Raw genomic sequence first — 13,826 nt, forward strand, 5'->3', positions numbered from 1 at the left:
TTACGGTACACGCTGTTGCGATGCCTCTCGACGCGGATAAAACAGTTTTCCGCTGACGGCCCATGAGATTTATTTATCGTGTCGAAATTGCTCTTCGCTACCGATCCCGACCGCCACGTGCTGCGAAAATTGCAGTTAAACGGGGGCCATTCCACGTGGCCCGTGCAATCGGAAGTTCTATAAATCGTAGGCATAACTCACCGTACTGGTACTCGTTCTATTCTCGTTCGACGCTTTTTCCCGCCGTTTCGTCGATGGCCGACGATAGAATTCGGTCCCATTCATTTCTTTTTAACCCGATATTCAAACGCGGAACCCGACGTTCGATTACTCTGGTATTCTCGCGTCCCATGAGAGAATCATTTGTAGTCACTTGTTAAATAAAAAAGGAGAGCAATTTCTTTTCTTGTATACAATGAATTTCCACGTTGAATGTGATTGGGATTTGCGAAATTTTTAATTACTATTTTAAAACTATGTACACAATAATATTTACAAATTACAATACACTTTACAATACGCTTAGAAATGACAGCTTGATAAAGTAAAATTGAACTACTGATTTTATTAATAAGGCAATAAAATTTATTTCGCGATGTTTCATTTCCGATTGATCTGACATATTCGTTGATAATAATCGAATTAAATTACCTATACACGCGTAACGAGGCAAATAATAAAGTGTATAGAAATGGATACAGTCTGCATTAAACACGGCAGAATATTAATTTTACACCACGGTTATAAATGCAAAAATTCGTTACAGGTACCGCTGTTGTTGAGAATAAAATTACGTCCACTTTGCAGAGACATGTACATATATATATATACGTGTGTCCACAAAAGTTTCAATATCGTGACAATTAAATCCTGTTACACGGCGTTGTCAATTTAATACCGTATACCGTCAATGATACAAATTGATTAAATTTAAAAGCTGGAAGCCATACTCGTCGCTCGTACGATGTAAAAATAAACGTAAACAAAGAATTTACCATCCTATCTGGAACAGGAGATATTAAAAGAAGGGTATAAAAGAAACACTGGTGTCTGCTAATGGAATCTAGCTTCATCTTAATTGAGCAAAATGGGTTACAATTAGGCGAAATGCTCCTCGGAGTAGACTAAATGAAACTTTTGCAATTAAACTTTATATGTGAGAATTAATTAAACATTTATGATGTATACAGTAGTATTTAGTATTCGTTTAGTATTCGGAATAAGTATTCATTAAAGATGTTAATCGTGAGTTTCTATATTTTTATATGTACCGGTTATGATAACTAAAAATTAATTTCCGACTTAATAGTACTAATATTTCATTTAAATTAGAATTTTCAGGTTCGAAAACTTCTCTTGTTTGACTTCTTTTTTTAAAAAGAGCTCACTTTGGCACTTTGCAAATTTCGAGCTCCAGTGTAAATTGTCGCTAGATTCGTGGGCTATATTCGACTGGTATTTTCAACTTCTAAATGTAAACTCTCGTGATTTAAAAAGTAGCGCAGTGGTTTTGGACTGACCCGTCGCTGGCTGACGCGAGGATTCAATTTTTAGCGACAGCGGGTAATTTTGTATCGGACCGAACTGGCTGCGTCGCAGACAAGAATCCGCTACCCTCCGAGAATCGATACGCGTTTATTTTCGCGAGACCGTATTGGAATTACTCTTGACGGGTGCGCTTATATTTTATGCATACTCGAATATATAAACGGCACTCGGGTCAAGAGTGCACGCCATCTTTCTTTTTCTAGCCCTGGATCACGTAGCTTCAACCCTCCGCGGCACGTGAAATTTTCAGGTCACACGCTAATATATTTTACCAAATTTATTTTGTTCGCTAGCGAACTTCCTTTGTTCAATTTCAGTATTTAATTATTTCACAAAGCCTTCATTCGTAGCATGAAATGTATTAAATTACATTTGAATGAACTTTCACCCCAGAAATAAGCCAATAAATATAAAAATAAATGAACTTTCAATATTAACGATGTGCTGTGAACTTTCCAAGCGTATCTTTGGAAATATTTCTTTAACGCTTGCTTGATCGTTCACTTTTTATTTCATTTCAGAGGTCTTTACAGAGGAGTATCAGTCCATTGCCATGTAATAGTTCTGCTGAAAATCATTAAAAGAACGTCGAATGCTTTTATGATACAAAATGAAATTTAGTACCCTACTCTAGCCTTTCTAAAAGAAATAAAAATAATCAACCTCGTACAGAGTACTGTCCAAAACTATAATATAAGTTAACAACATATTAAATTACTACAGGAAACATCCAACTTAAAATATAATATAAGCAAATATTATATTACGTGAAATATTGCAATTTATCTCTTTTATTACTGATGTATAGATTAAACTTCTAAACTCTCGATTACGTTGTGCAAGGTATACAAACCCAGTAACTCCAAGCTAACCATCCTCCTTGGCTTTCTTTATCGTAATTAAGTTCAACGAATTTTACATATCTTCTTCCTCGTAGTCGTACATCCGCCATAAAAAGTGGATTATCGCGAAATGAGTTTGCCCCGTTTCTTCCCGTCGGTTAACCTAAACATCGTCCGGGATGAGCTCCAGTCACGTGCAAAATTTGCGGTCGGGAGCACACTTCGGGGCAACTTCTGATTTCAAATCACGCAAACTGGCTGTGAAAATATTTACCATAGTCGACGCTGCGCGAGCAATTTATAGCGTCCCCTGTCTCCTCGTTGGCTTGTAATCGAGGCTCGTCGGATAATTTTTTCCTTTATACGCGGACAAAGCGTTTTCGTAGATTGCCAATTTCCGTTATTACCGCACCCTTGAATCTGTTGCGCTCAACTTTACACGACCGATAATCATGTTGTCGGTTACACTTACCCGACGTTCGATAAACGAACGTGGTCGCCGTGAAACGTTATGCTTTTGATGCGATGGCTATCTGCAGGAGTGAATATTAAATTTGACGAATCTTTTATGGAAATGGGAACAACGATGAGGTAGGAGAGATGTATGAATGGAATTTTTTATTGCGTTGATTTTAATAATTAGAACTTCTATCCAGGAGTTCCGAGATCCATAAACACCTCGATTTTACAACCACTGTTTGTTAACTTGTATTTCTAGTTTCATCTGAAAAAATATAAAAACCTAAGAAAGACGTGTAAATTCCTCTCTTTCCAATCCAGCAATATCCTGTGAAGTAAAAAGGGAAAGAAAGCTCCCTGTTTCGCGACTTCGCCGAAGAAAATATTATCCCCGAACTGGTAAACAATATTACGTTGAAGCAGAGCTAAAGAAAAATCCTTTTACCGCTGTTACACGGTGCCGAGTCGCATGTGTGCGCGATTTTCACGTTCGCCCTGTCGCAACAGCACGAAAACCATTCGAAACAGTTCAAACGAAAAACGACCGTGCGCGAGAGCACGACCATGAACTCTCTATATTTTCAGTGGACCGATGGAGAACACCTTCAGGGGCGTATAACCGACCGCTCTGGAATCATGGAACCGACGCAGGTGACCTCCGATATTTACATAGCTCTTGATACGTGTGTGCTCAAGGTACGCAAGGTACGGAAAAGACAACATTAGCCACGTGGAACACGATGGGGAGCTGCGAGACTATACAGGCGACTCCCGACTCTCCGATACAGGTCAACCGAGACTTGCTGGACTCGAGACACCACTAGACTCGATATTTGATTATCCAGGATTCGTAAAATATGAATGGAGCCAATAGGAGACTCTGGAGACAGGTAGCTAGATACAGGTAGTGCGGGAAGGGATCAACAATATACGATATGGACCAATGGGGACATTGCTGACTCGATGCAAGAGATCTGGGACTCATGGGATGCTATACAGGCAGTACATAGTGAACTTGATAGGATAGGTACAGGATAGAGAAACGTCACTCCAAGACAAGTCCGACATTCTGAATAAAAAACGACTTAAGAAAAAAAGACAAAAATATTTCTGTACTTCGAAACAATTGCACTTTCATGCAATATACAAGGAATGCCACAAATATTCGTACCCTCTATGTCCATTGAAGAAGTTCTCAAGGAAATGCTATTTTCGTATTAGAACTTGGATTGAGAGCTTGGGAGAGTGGGGTCGGTTAGATAGTCATCTGGTGGAGAGTATAGTGAGTACTGCCACCCCTAAATCCATGGAATCTCAGAGCTAGGTCACGCAGGTTCCCCTGTTGCGTGTCTGACGAGTCGATGTTCGTTTGTATCGTATTCCACGAAGTCTGTATCCTACATAACGAGTCGAAGATTTTCATTATCGGACCCCACAAACCCGAAGTTATTGGTATCGTGTCCCACGAGACCTTCCACCGGTCGAGAGAGATATTGCATGCACGTCGCGAGTCAGCTTACACACGTGTGAGAGCAAAATCTGTGTAAAACAAATGTTCCCTTTATGCCAGACTGCAGGTGTGCTTTTCAAATAAACGCAGCAGCGAAATGCTTTACGCGTACACTTCATAAAATTAAACTTAACGTAATAATTCCCACGCGTAATTGTTATTCTAAAGCATATTAGCAAAGTGGTAAGTACATTGCTCAAAAAAAAAAACTATAATATTTACAGAAATGAAAATTCTTTAGGTTGCATTTACGGTACGAGCATCTTTTATTATTAGCTATTTTAATATACCACTAATTATGCTTGCAACGAACTGTCATCGTAATCCTTTAAATCGAAACTAAACTTAATTTTATTAAGGGAATTTAGTACTACAGTCTTGTTCCTCAAAATATTCGACATGGAACGAATTGCTAAAATAATGTCATCGTAACCCTACACGCTACTACGCAAGGGTACAATGTTTATTTTTGTTCATCATGTCATCCTAAAAATAGATACTGCGTATACATACTTAGAGATCAATTAATACGATATAATTGGCCCGACGGAAAGGCGTAAAATCAATGAATCGCATTACCTTAATGAGACAGTGTGTTTGACAGTGAGAAGTCAAAGAACTCGGAAATATATTGACACAACCAATAACAATACAACATTTTTCTTGTTACAAAAGAGTCAATGTTTGGTAGCACAAATTCCTTTCCTCAATTTAACCTCTTCAGGGACGACTTTTTTTTTGTTATTATCAAACTTTTGTTCGTTTTATTATTGACAGTAATTATAATTATAAAAAAAACTGACGGCATTTCATTTTTCCTTTTGGTGTAGTTACACTGCAATTTTGTCTCGAGTTCGTTGAATTAACTTTCGTTGATTTCTCAATAACCACATTTCGAATCGAGTGAACATTTTGCATGCACGTAAAAAATACTTCGAACTATGGCACGAGCAATTCTGGGGAAACGATCCACGGGAATTTTTCTAATTAAATCGGCTCGCGACGTTACGTTGCGAATCTAACAAATGGCGAATACTTGAGAACTGTAGAGACTTCAACCGAAACGAAGTAATTAATATTCAACTCAATTAATTCTGCAAGTAAATTGTACAGGGGAACGTAGTCGAAAGTTTCGTAATTAGCTGCACAATTTGTGCTTAAAGTGAATCGTAATTAAAAACTTTTCAATTGCGATGTTTTTTGTCTGTGTTTCCTTATAAAATATTTTCGCTATTTCTTTGAATGTGAAGGACGAAGACGTAACTTTTTCAATATTTCTGGCTTAATTTTCGCGAGACGTCGCCAAGATAATATTCCGCGCAGAAAAATTTCATTTGCAGTCCACGTTGGACCCTAAGCGAGACATTCTATGCGACGAAAACGTCATTTACAAGCGTATTCTATGCAGGACAAAATTTCACTTACAAGGGCCGGTTACGAATCGGTACGAAATATAATGTGGAAAAGCGTAGGATTCGCGGAACAAACATCCACGGTACAACTTTGCTCGTAAATGCGGGAGAAACATTTTCAGAAAGTAACGGTGGGTCTCTGAGACAATTCTTCCGCAACTATAATCCTCTCTGTGTCCAACGAAAACGCCACATTAATTTTTTACCTCCCTCGAATATCCCACCTGACTGTTTGACGTGGCAAATAAACTACGGTACACTTTGGTGTTACAGAAACGCCCGGATATTACATTTTCTGATAAACGAATAATAAAAGGCGACTTCAATTTATTATACACGTAAAGTGGAAATAAATAGTGCAGTGGAATAAAATTGTATGAGTATGTCGTTATGTGAAATCGATTAATTGAGAGTCAGTAGTGAAATGTATGTTTTCAATGAAAAGTTTTGATCTTTGTTGGTGAAATGCAAAAATTTACGATTTATACTATAGTATAATGAGAGAATATTAAGATACTGTAGGTGGGGCATGTGTAATTCATCTAAAAGAAAATAATTCCAAGTTATGCTATCACTTGACAAGATTGCTGATATATCAAATAGAAAAGGGTACTAAATCCCTTTTTGAAAAACCCTCTACCAACGATACTTTTCCAAATCAAAGCATGTCTTTAATAAAATCCTTGAAAGACACCATATAGTAACTGTATCGCAGCAGGCAACCATCAGATTTGTTGGTCCATTTTTCTCCTTTAGCGTCTCTAGTGATAAATCTCGTTTGAAATTGTCGACCATGAAGGGATAAAGTCTTCAAAAATACCAGAAAGAACACATTTACGAAAGTGATAGACTGGACAGCGAGAAACGCTTGGAAACGCATGATTGATCCTGTTAATAAAACATGCGCAGTGTTAGGCGATATTCCGTGTAAGAAGCTTTAGCTAAGAGACTGTTGTCCTTCCTCTTTCAAGTATTCGTCGCAGTCACACGGAAGCTATTTCTCATCTCGAAACCACGATGCATTTTCCTCCGAGCTTGAGGCAGTCGTATTTCTGAAAAACATGCTTCCCCGACACCGTATTTTCCAAGCATTTTCTTCCTGCTTTTTATCCTCTGGGTTTTTTATGATTATACACGCCTCCGTGCCACGGTAGTCTGTTTACAAATTATCTCCTTTACGGCTCTCCGTAAAAAATGAATAAAAGTGAATAATAAGAGGACGGAGAGGTCGACGATTTCAATTAATTTTTTTCACATGTACGTGTGATATTTAAGAGGACCATTTATAGATATGATCGTGTTATAGATGTAGGAGTTTAATTTTTAATTAGTTTGTATAGGTAGAGAGGTGTGCATAATTTTCTACATTATATAGATTTTTTCTGGGTAGACTAGGATAACTGTACGTACTTGAGACTCGTTTTTCCAAATTAAGACTTGTTCCAAATAAAAATAAGAGACATTTACAACAATTATCATCAATTCTGTATATTCAGTAAAAGAGTAAATAATTATATGAACACTCAAAAGTGTATAAGAATATTCGATTCGCTAACATTTGCAACAGATCGCCTTACAAAGTCAGTATGGTTATTATATAAGTATGAATACTATACGAGCACAAATTTAATTATACCTCGGTCACTCTGCTGCCAACAGAACAATCCTTCTCTTTCCCTTTCAGCACAAAAATAACTACTCCAACTTCGATATAATCGATTACTCACGTCTGCCACCACCCGTAATCGGAGCAATGCGCATCTCAAGAAACGAACAGGAGCAGAACGATTCGACTAACGAGCACTGCGCGGATAAATTCGCCACGTTCGTCGCACGATGCTCCACGCGGCAAATTGCGAGCTCATTTTAATCTTTGTGCGACGCCTTAATGAAAAGTAACGCCGGATCGTAACGCCCTGCGAGATTGGTCCAGTGGGGCCGAAGGAGCACGCTCGAGAAAATGAAAAACAGCGAAAAAAACAGGAAGCATAATTAGCAACTGGGACGCCTCGTGTTTCTGAATTAAACAGTAATTAAAAGTTCAACAAATACGAAAGGATTCGTAAACTCGAAGCAACCGGGCGCACACGAAGTCTGATAAAGTGCCCTCGCGTACTCTGTCGCGTTTTGCTGAAAAAAAAAGAAATGAAACGGGTCGCCGGAAAGCAATTAAAAATCGTTTTAACACATTCGCTTCTCCCGTGGCCGAGTTTTGCGCTGACAACTCGAATCGAGGGATATACAATGTATGGACTTGCGCGAGAAGTAATGAAAAAAGAGTATGAGGTTGTTTTTGGAGGGTTTGGACCTTGTTAGATTTGTTAAACTTTTTAGGGAATCAAGTACTCAGACACTTTGTGAGTACATTCATTTTTATGAAATTATTCGATTGTGTTTTTCACTATATTTTAGTAAAGTTATTTCAAAAATGTAGAAACAATTTTGTTGCAACAGACTCCACTATTGAGAACATTAAGTTTAAAAAAATCATATAGCATGTGTGATATTGAGTAGAACTTGGTTGACTTGTCTGACCAGTACAGTCTGTTTTTACGGATGAGAATAATTTGTCCAGGACTGATTATTCCAAACTGTAATTTTTGGTTACATGTTTGCAATGATTTATCACACAATGACAACGACCCAAGTCCATATATTATTCTGATTTTGAACGTAACAAAGCAAGAAACATTTCGTTAGAAAGAAACAATTTATTTCTACTAGTTTTGATACATATAAATATTGATAATGCTTTACTATTATCAATTATAACTAATTCTAACTAGTTAGAGGGTATATAAAAAGATAAATAGAAAACAGACAATGCTACACCAGCGTTAATGTCCACAAACACCAATATCAGTAGAAATACCGAAACATAGTCAGGCACGTGTTGGCAGAACTTCAAAATTAATTTTCTCGAAAACGAAGCCCTGGGCGAAAAAATCGAATCTATCTATTAATAGAGAATCACATCTCAATTACCAGAAATGGACATTTTGAAAAAACAAGTTAAAAATTAGAAACTAGAATAGACTCGAAAAATAGACTTTAAAATAAAAAACAATTTCTTCATTATTACCATCTCCTTATAGACTTTTAATTGTAATATATTAATATGTTTTATTAACATCGTTTCTAAAACAAACAATTCAGTCAGAAATGAAAGTGTTTAACGTAACGTAAGTTATATAAAACCTTACTGGAAAACATCTGAATCGATACGACTTTAAATTACCTCGAAGCATGTTTTTTCTTTCTCCCATCAATATTATTCCACACTACCATTCCCTAGGTGGACGGTAATTATTAACTCGTTGAAACGACTATCGTTTAATGCAATAACGAGAAAACGACTGCCGTAACATTCGATCGGTTCACTCTATGATTTATTAGCGAGGCTCGCGATATCGACCTTGCTGTATAACCGTATGCAATTATTCCACCGTTCAGTGGCACAGAATACTCACATAAATGGTTCACCATGATCGATCGTTCGATACTATGTATACGTTCACCGATGTTAACAATTTCGTCAGATCTAATTTCCACTTGCACTTTGCCAAGATGTAACGTCTTTTTCCCCCAAAGTTTTTGCAACTCAGAATAAGTAAAAACGCACTTGATGCTAATTTTAATGGCGACGAAAGAACAACAGAATGGAAATCATGTTTTATTCATACTTTCATCAAAGCGTGCTTTTGGATGCAGCTGGAATTTAAAAAGATAGGATTAGCCGACACGTACAGCGTTATATGTCACTCGAGATATGTAAAAATCGGAGTGTTCGCAAAAATTTCCTGCAAAAAGTAGGCCATGAAAAATAATAACAAAATATTGTAAGAATACTAGCTACTTTCAAACAAAAAGAGCGCTACTTTTTACAATTATTTTACTCTGAAATTACAAATAAGTCAGCTGACATTATTCTAAGTCTACTTAGCATCTCATAAAAATATTGTAAATTTTGTAATCAATTTCTCCTTCGTTCGAGGTAATTTCTGCCCCATACACATTGTTCTTCGCCTCGGTATGGCGAACAAAAGCGTCGAAGAAAAATGTATAAAATAAAAATTCTCATTAACGATGCCTTCAATACCCACGCAATATTCTCGTGCAGCAAGTGTTGTTTGAAATTTTTAATATCAACGCGTTTCCGTCGAGAACTCGAACCCAGTAACGCGAGACAGGTGTTTCATCGAGGCGCGCGAATTTCCATATTATTTCGTCGTCGCTTTTATATCTGTCGGCGCGACGCGATCAAATAAAAACTTGTCGGGAAACGACAATGCCAGGAAGACAATGAGCGTGTTCTGGGGCGAAAATGTATTCAACCACTGATCAATTTCCTGTTTCGGTGACACCGTTTGGTTTGGATAAATCCAAATGGCTTCGGACAATGCCGCGTTCGCGGGAGATTCTCCTGTCTCGCTGATGCTATTCACGGCGAAAAGAACGTAAATCATTGGAAATTAAATGGAGCGTTACTCTGCGTTCTCGCACTTGTTGCCCGTTGCGTGTTATGAAACTCGATGCTGCGTCGAAACATTCAGAATTAAGTTGCGCAGCACGAAACGTGACGCTCCGATTGATACTTCGGTCGTATAAATAGAATTTCTTCTGTAAAAACTGTTTCATAAAATTTCCTCGAGTACTATTGTCCTCAATGTATTAATTTCATTTTAGAAATGTTCACGAATTCTTTATTTTTCGAGGAAGTTTATTTTCGAGGAATTCATTATGAGTGTGTTATTGCAAGATTGCAATTCCCAAAGAGCTTAAATAATAATGATTACACAATTTTCAAATAAAATTGTAACAAATCCATAGTAGAATTCATTCGAATCCATAAATTGCAAAGTAACCCCATTTTACATGGGTATCCATTGAATAGCCTAATTAAAACTCTCTCCTGAGTAACGTTGCATAATTTTCGCTGACGAAATGGATTGCGGTAGCCCCAAACATAAAGCAGCGTGTGCTATCTCGCTTATGGTTGCCTTTGCAGCAAAAACGTATTCCACAAAAATTGCGAGAAATTAAATTTAGAAACTTTTTACGTTCAGATATTTCCATTAATACCTCAACCCATCCTGCAGTTAATACCTTACTGGGGTGAGTAGCAGCAGAAACTTGGTCATTTGCAAAAAAAATAGAAAAACGATCACAAGGAAACCCAAAATCTTGACACGAAACTCATGTAACAGAATATGATCGCCATGTATGCACGGTACACCGTAAAATGTGAACGTAGCTCCAAAGATGAATCGAACCAACAAAAAAAAAAAACCACTAAAGAAGGTCCACATAAAAGATAATCACGCCAGAATTTGCATTCGCTGACTCTTCTGTTATAATAATTTTTCGTTTACGTAACTCACCCTACTCGCACCAACTGTCGGACATTTACGATCAATGAAAGCTCGGAATCCCATCTACGATCTTACAACTTGCAAGCATGCCGATAAAAAGTTTCATGAATTTTTTTCATTTTTATTATCCTGCGCTTCCTCGACGCACGGAACACTTTTAATGGCGCGTTTAGGGGAATGCAAAGGAACATCTAGTACGACTCAAAAGTGTGGAACAGTGTGATCGTAAAAAGTTTTATGAATCTTTTCGGTCTTATCCTTATCCGTTTCCTTGACGCACTGAATATCCTTCGTAGCACATTTAGTGAAATGGGGGAACAGGCGCGACGGGACATTTATGAGATCCTTTTTATTGTACCGGGGAGAGTGATGAGAGAATCAGAATTATTCGTGAAAATGATTGAATTTGATGACAGCGCACCCTTGGTACTTTCAATGATGCTAAATGCTACTTAAATTAGATGCTGTACAACAGTACAGTATGACATAAGTGTGCTACATTAAATGCAGAGGAATTCATTCATCTAACAAATTTTAATTAGCATTCACAAGTATAGAACACTGGAATTCCCTAATTGGATAGAACTTTACTCTAAAGTTACTTGCAAAATGTATAGAACACATGACTGTATAAACATAGCATCTGTTCAAAGAAGATTCTCCAACAAAGGAAAACAACTTTTCCAAGACAAGGATCAGTACATTCGGACATCCTTGGCATTTTTAATAAAATGAAGACGCATAGAGTCAGACTATGTATAAACCTTATTTAGGTAACATGTACAATGTGTATGATCGAGTTCGTAAATATACATTCCTCACTTGTAGAATGGAAAACCTCCAACGTTCCAATTTAGATAAGAGACTACCCCTAATGTCTGTGGGCAAGAAAAGGTAAATTAACAACCAAGGAGCACAAACGAACAAAAGAACGAAGCTAAACGAATAATTTAAAAAAAAAAATGCGTCGTGAATTTCTATTAAATCAACGACCCTTCCAGTTTTCAGGAATTTTTTTGCAAACCAAGTGGACATTTTCGCTCTGTTAACGATGCCTGGCTACCTTGTCCCACGTGTATACATACACTGACTCCTCCGTGCTGTGTTAATTGAAACACTTTGGAACGCATTCAGAACTCCCAGTTGTCGCTAACAATGTCTTTTTGTTTCCGGAAAATCTTTGTTCCCTTCGCTGTCACTTTCCATCTCCATTCCTTCCCTCTCTATCTACCTTCCTCTTTCTCTATTTTTTCCTATGATCCGAATATATGACGTGGCAATATCGAAAAAAAAATAATATACGTAACGACGTAGCGATATCGTAAAAATAATAAAAGTCAAGGGGCTTGCGATACAATGATTTTGTCATCACAAGTAAAAGTTATTAAACCACACTAAATTATCCTCCACGATTTGCCTCCATTTTAGCCCAAATCCCTAAAATCGCCCTTAGTTGGGGAGCATAATGACTCTGCATGAAACTTACCGAGCAATCGTTGACGTAACAGAAGTCACCAGAAGCTGACGTCGGTACCCAAAGATGTTCCCCATTAATTGCACCAGGACCCCAATCGGGCGTGGATCGAGGTTCACGGTGGCCGCCACTCGTCCCTCCCTCTTCTCTCCCTCTGAAACCGTAAGACACTCGATTACGCGGTGACACTTCGATATCGGGGGTGGATTCTTGCAGCTGACATTAATTCCTCTACAGAAATCCCAATTGCGACGCCGCCGCCGCCGCGCCGGGCAATACGTGCCGACAAGAACAGTAACGACTATCCGTGGAAACGGATATTCGAGTCAGCTGTACGCAAAATTAGAGAACGTATCGCGACGACGATCGATTCGAGCACTAAACAAAAGAAAAAAGCACGGACGATTTGTTACACATCGATTCGCAAATCAAAGCCATCGGACGGACTGGTTCGAGTCGTTGATCAAATTATTTTTAGAGACGAGGAAGAAAGATTTTCTAATGAATTTTTGGTAATAGATTTGGTCAATTTAAGAATACATTCGTTTACTGTATGTGTGTAAAAGGAGAGGCCCATTTGGAAATTACGAAGAGAAGAACTATGAATCGTACAATAATAAACGATTTTGTATTTGACAATATGTATCTTGAAATATAAAAGATAATGGTTTTCTTGTGACTTCGGTAGTGAGAAAGTGTCGAGAAATTTATTTTTAATGTATGTAACAATTTGATCAAAGACTGTAAAACAAAAGCAGCATTTAGCATTGCGACATTGGGGCACTCATGCTGACCACACACATTTATATATAATTCTGTTAACGTGAACAATGTCTAGCGTTAAATAAAAACAATGCTCACATCTGCAAATTTATTATTGCTGATAAACTTGAATTGCTACCTTCGTTCGATTAAATACTCTCAATGTTGTACTCGTCCTCATCCTATGAACATAATCATAGTCACAGACTGAATTACTTGGGACGGTTGCATTCCTAAACTGTGATTTAAATAAATTTCAGTAGAGGTGCTTGTTAACGTAAAATGATAGGGGTCAATATTTGGCAGTCCCAAAATAAACGCTATTTTTTATTACGTTTCGACTCTTGGCTTCGAGTCATCTGCAAATCGCGCAAACATCGAAACTAAATTTAAATACAAATTCACAAAGTTTGTTGCGTAAAGGAGTATAGTCACACTTTCACAAGC

At 37.6% G+C, this 13,826-nt stretch overlaps 1 protein-coding gene across 4 annotated transcripts in view; it reads right to left on the reverse strand.

Annotated features, from left to right (window-relative positions):
• Positions 1-13,826, reverse strand: part of LOC128874966 (eye-specific diacylglycerol kinase) — a 52,879-nt gene that overhangs the window by 21,725 nt on the left and 17,328 nt on the right. For all 4 annotated transcript variants that reach the window (XR_008456720.1, XR_008456719.1, XM_054120199.1 and 1 more), the window contains exon 2: positions 12,630-12,771. Coding sequence is in view for 2 of the 4 variants with exons in the window: in XM_054120199.1 (XP_053976174.1) it covers positions 12,630-12,771 (142 nt within the window). In the remaining 2 variants the exon portion in view is untranslated. The remainder of the gene's footprint in view (positions 1-12,629; positions 12,772-13,826) is intronic.

The sequence above is a fragment of the Hylaeus volcanicus genome, chromosome 4, assembly GCF_026283585.1.
Source record: "Hylaeus volcanicus isolate JK05 chromosome 4, UHH_iyHylVolc1.0_haploid, whole genome shotgun sequence".
Taxonomy (NCBI): domain Eukaryota; kingdom Metazoa; phylum Arthropoda; class Insecta; order Hymenoptera; family Colletidae; genus Hylaeus; species Hylaeus volcanicus.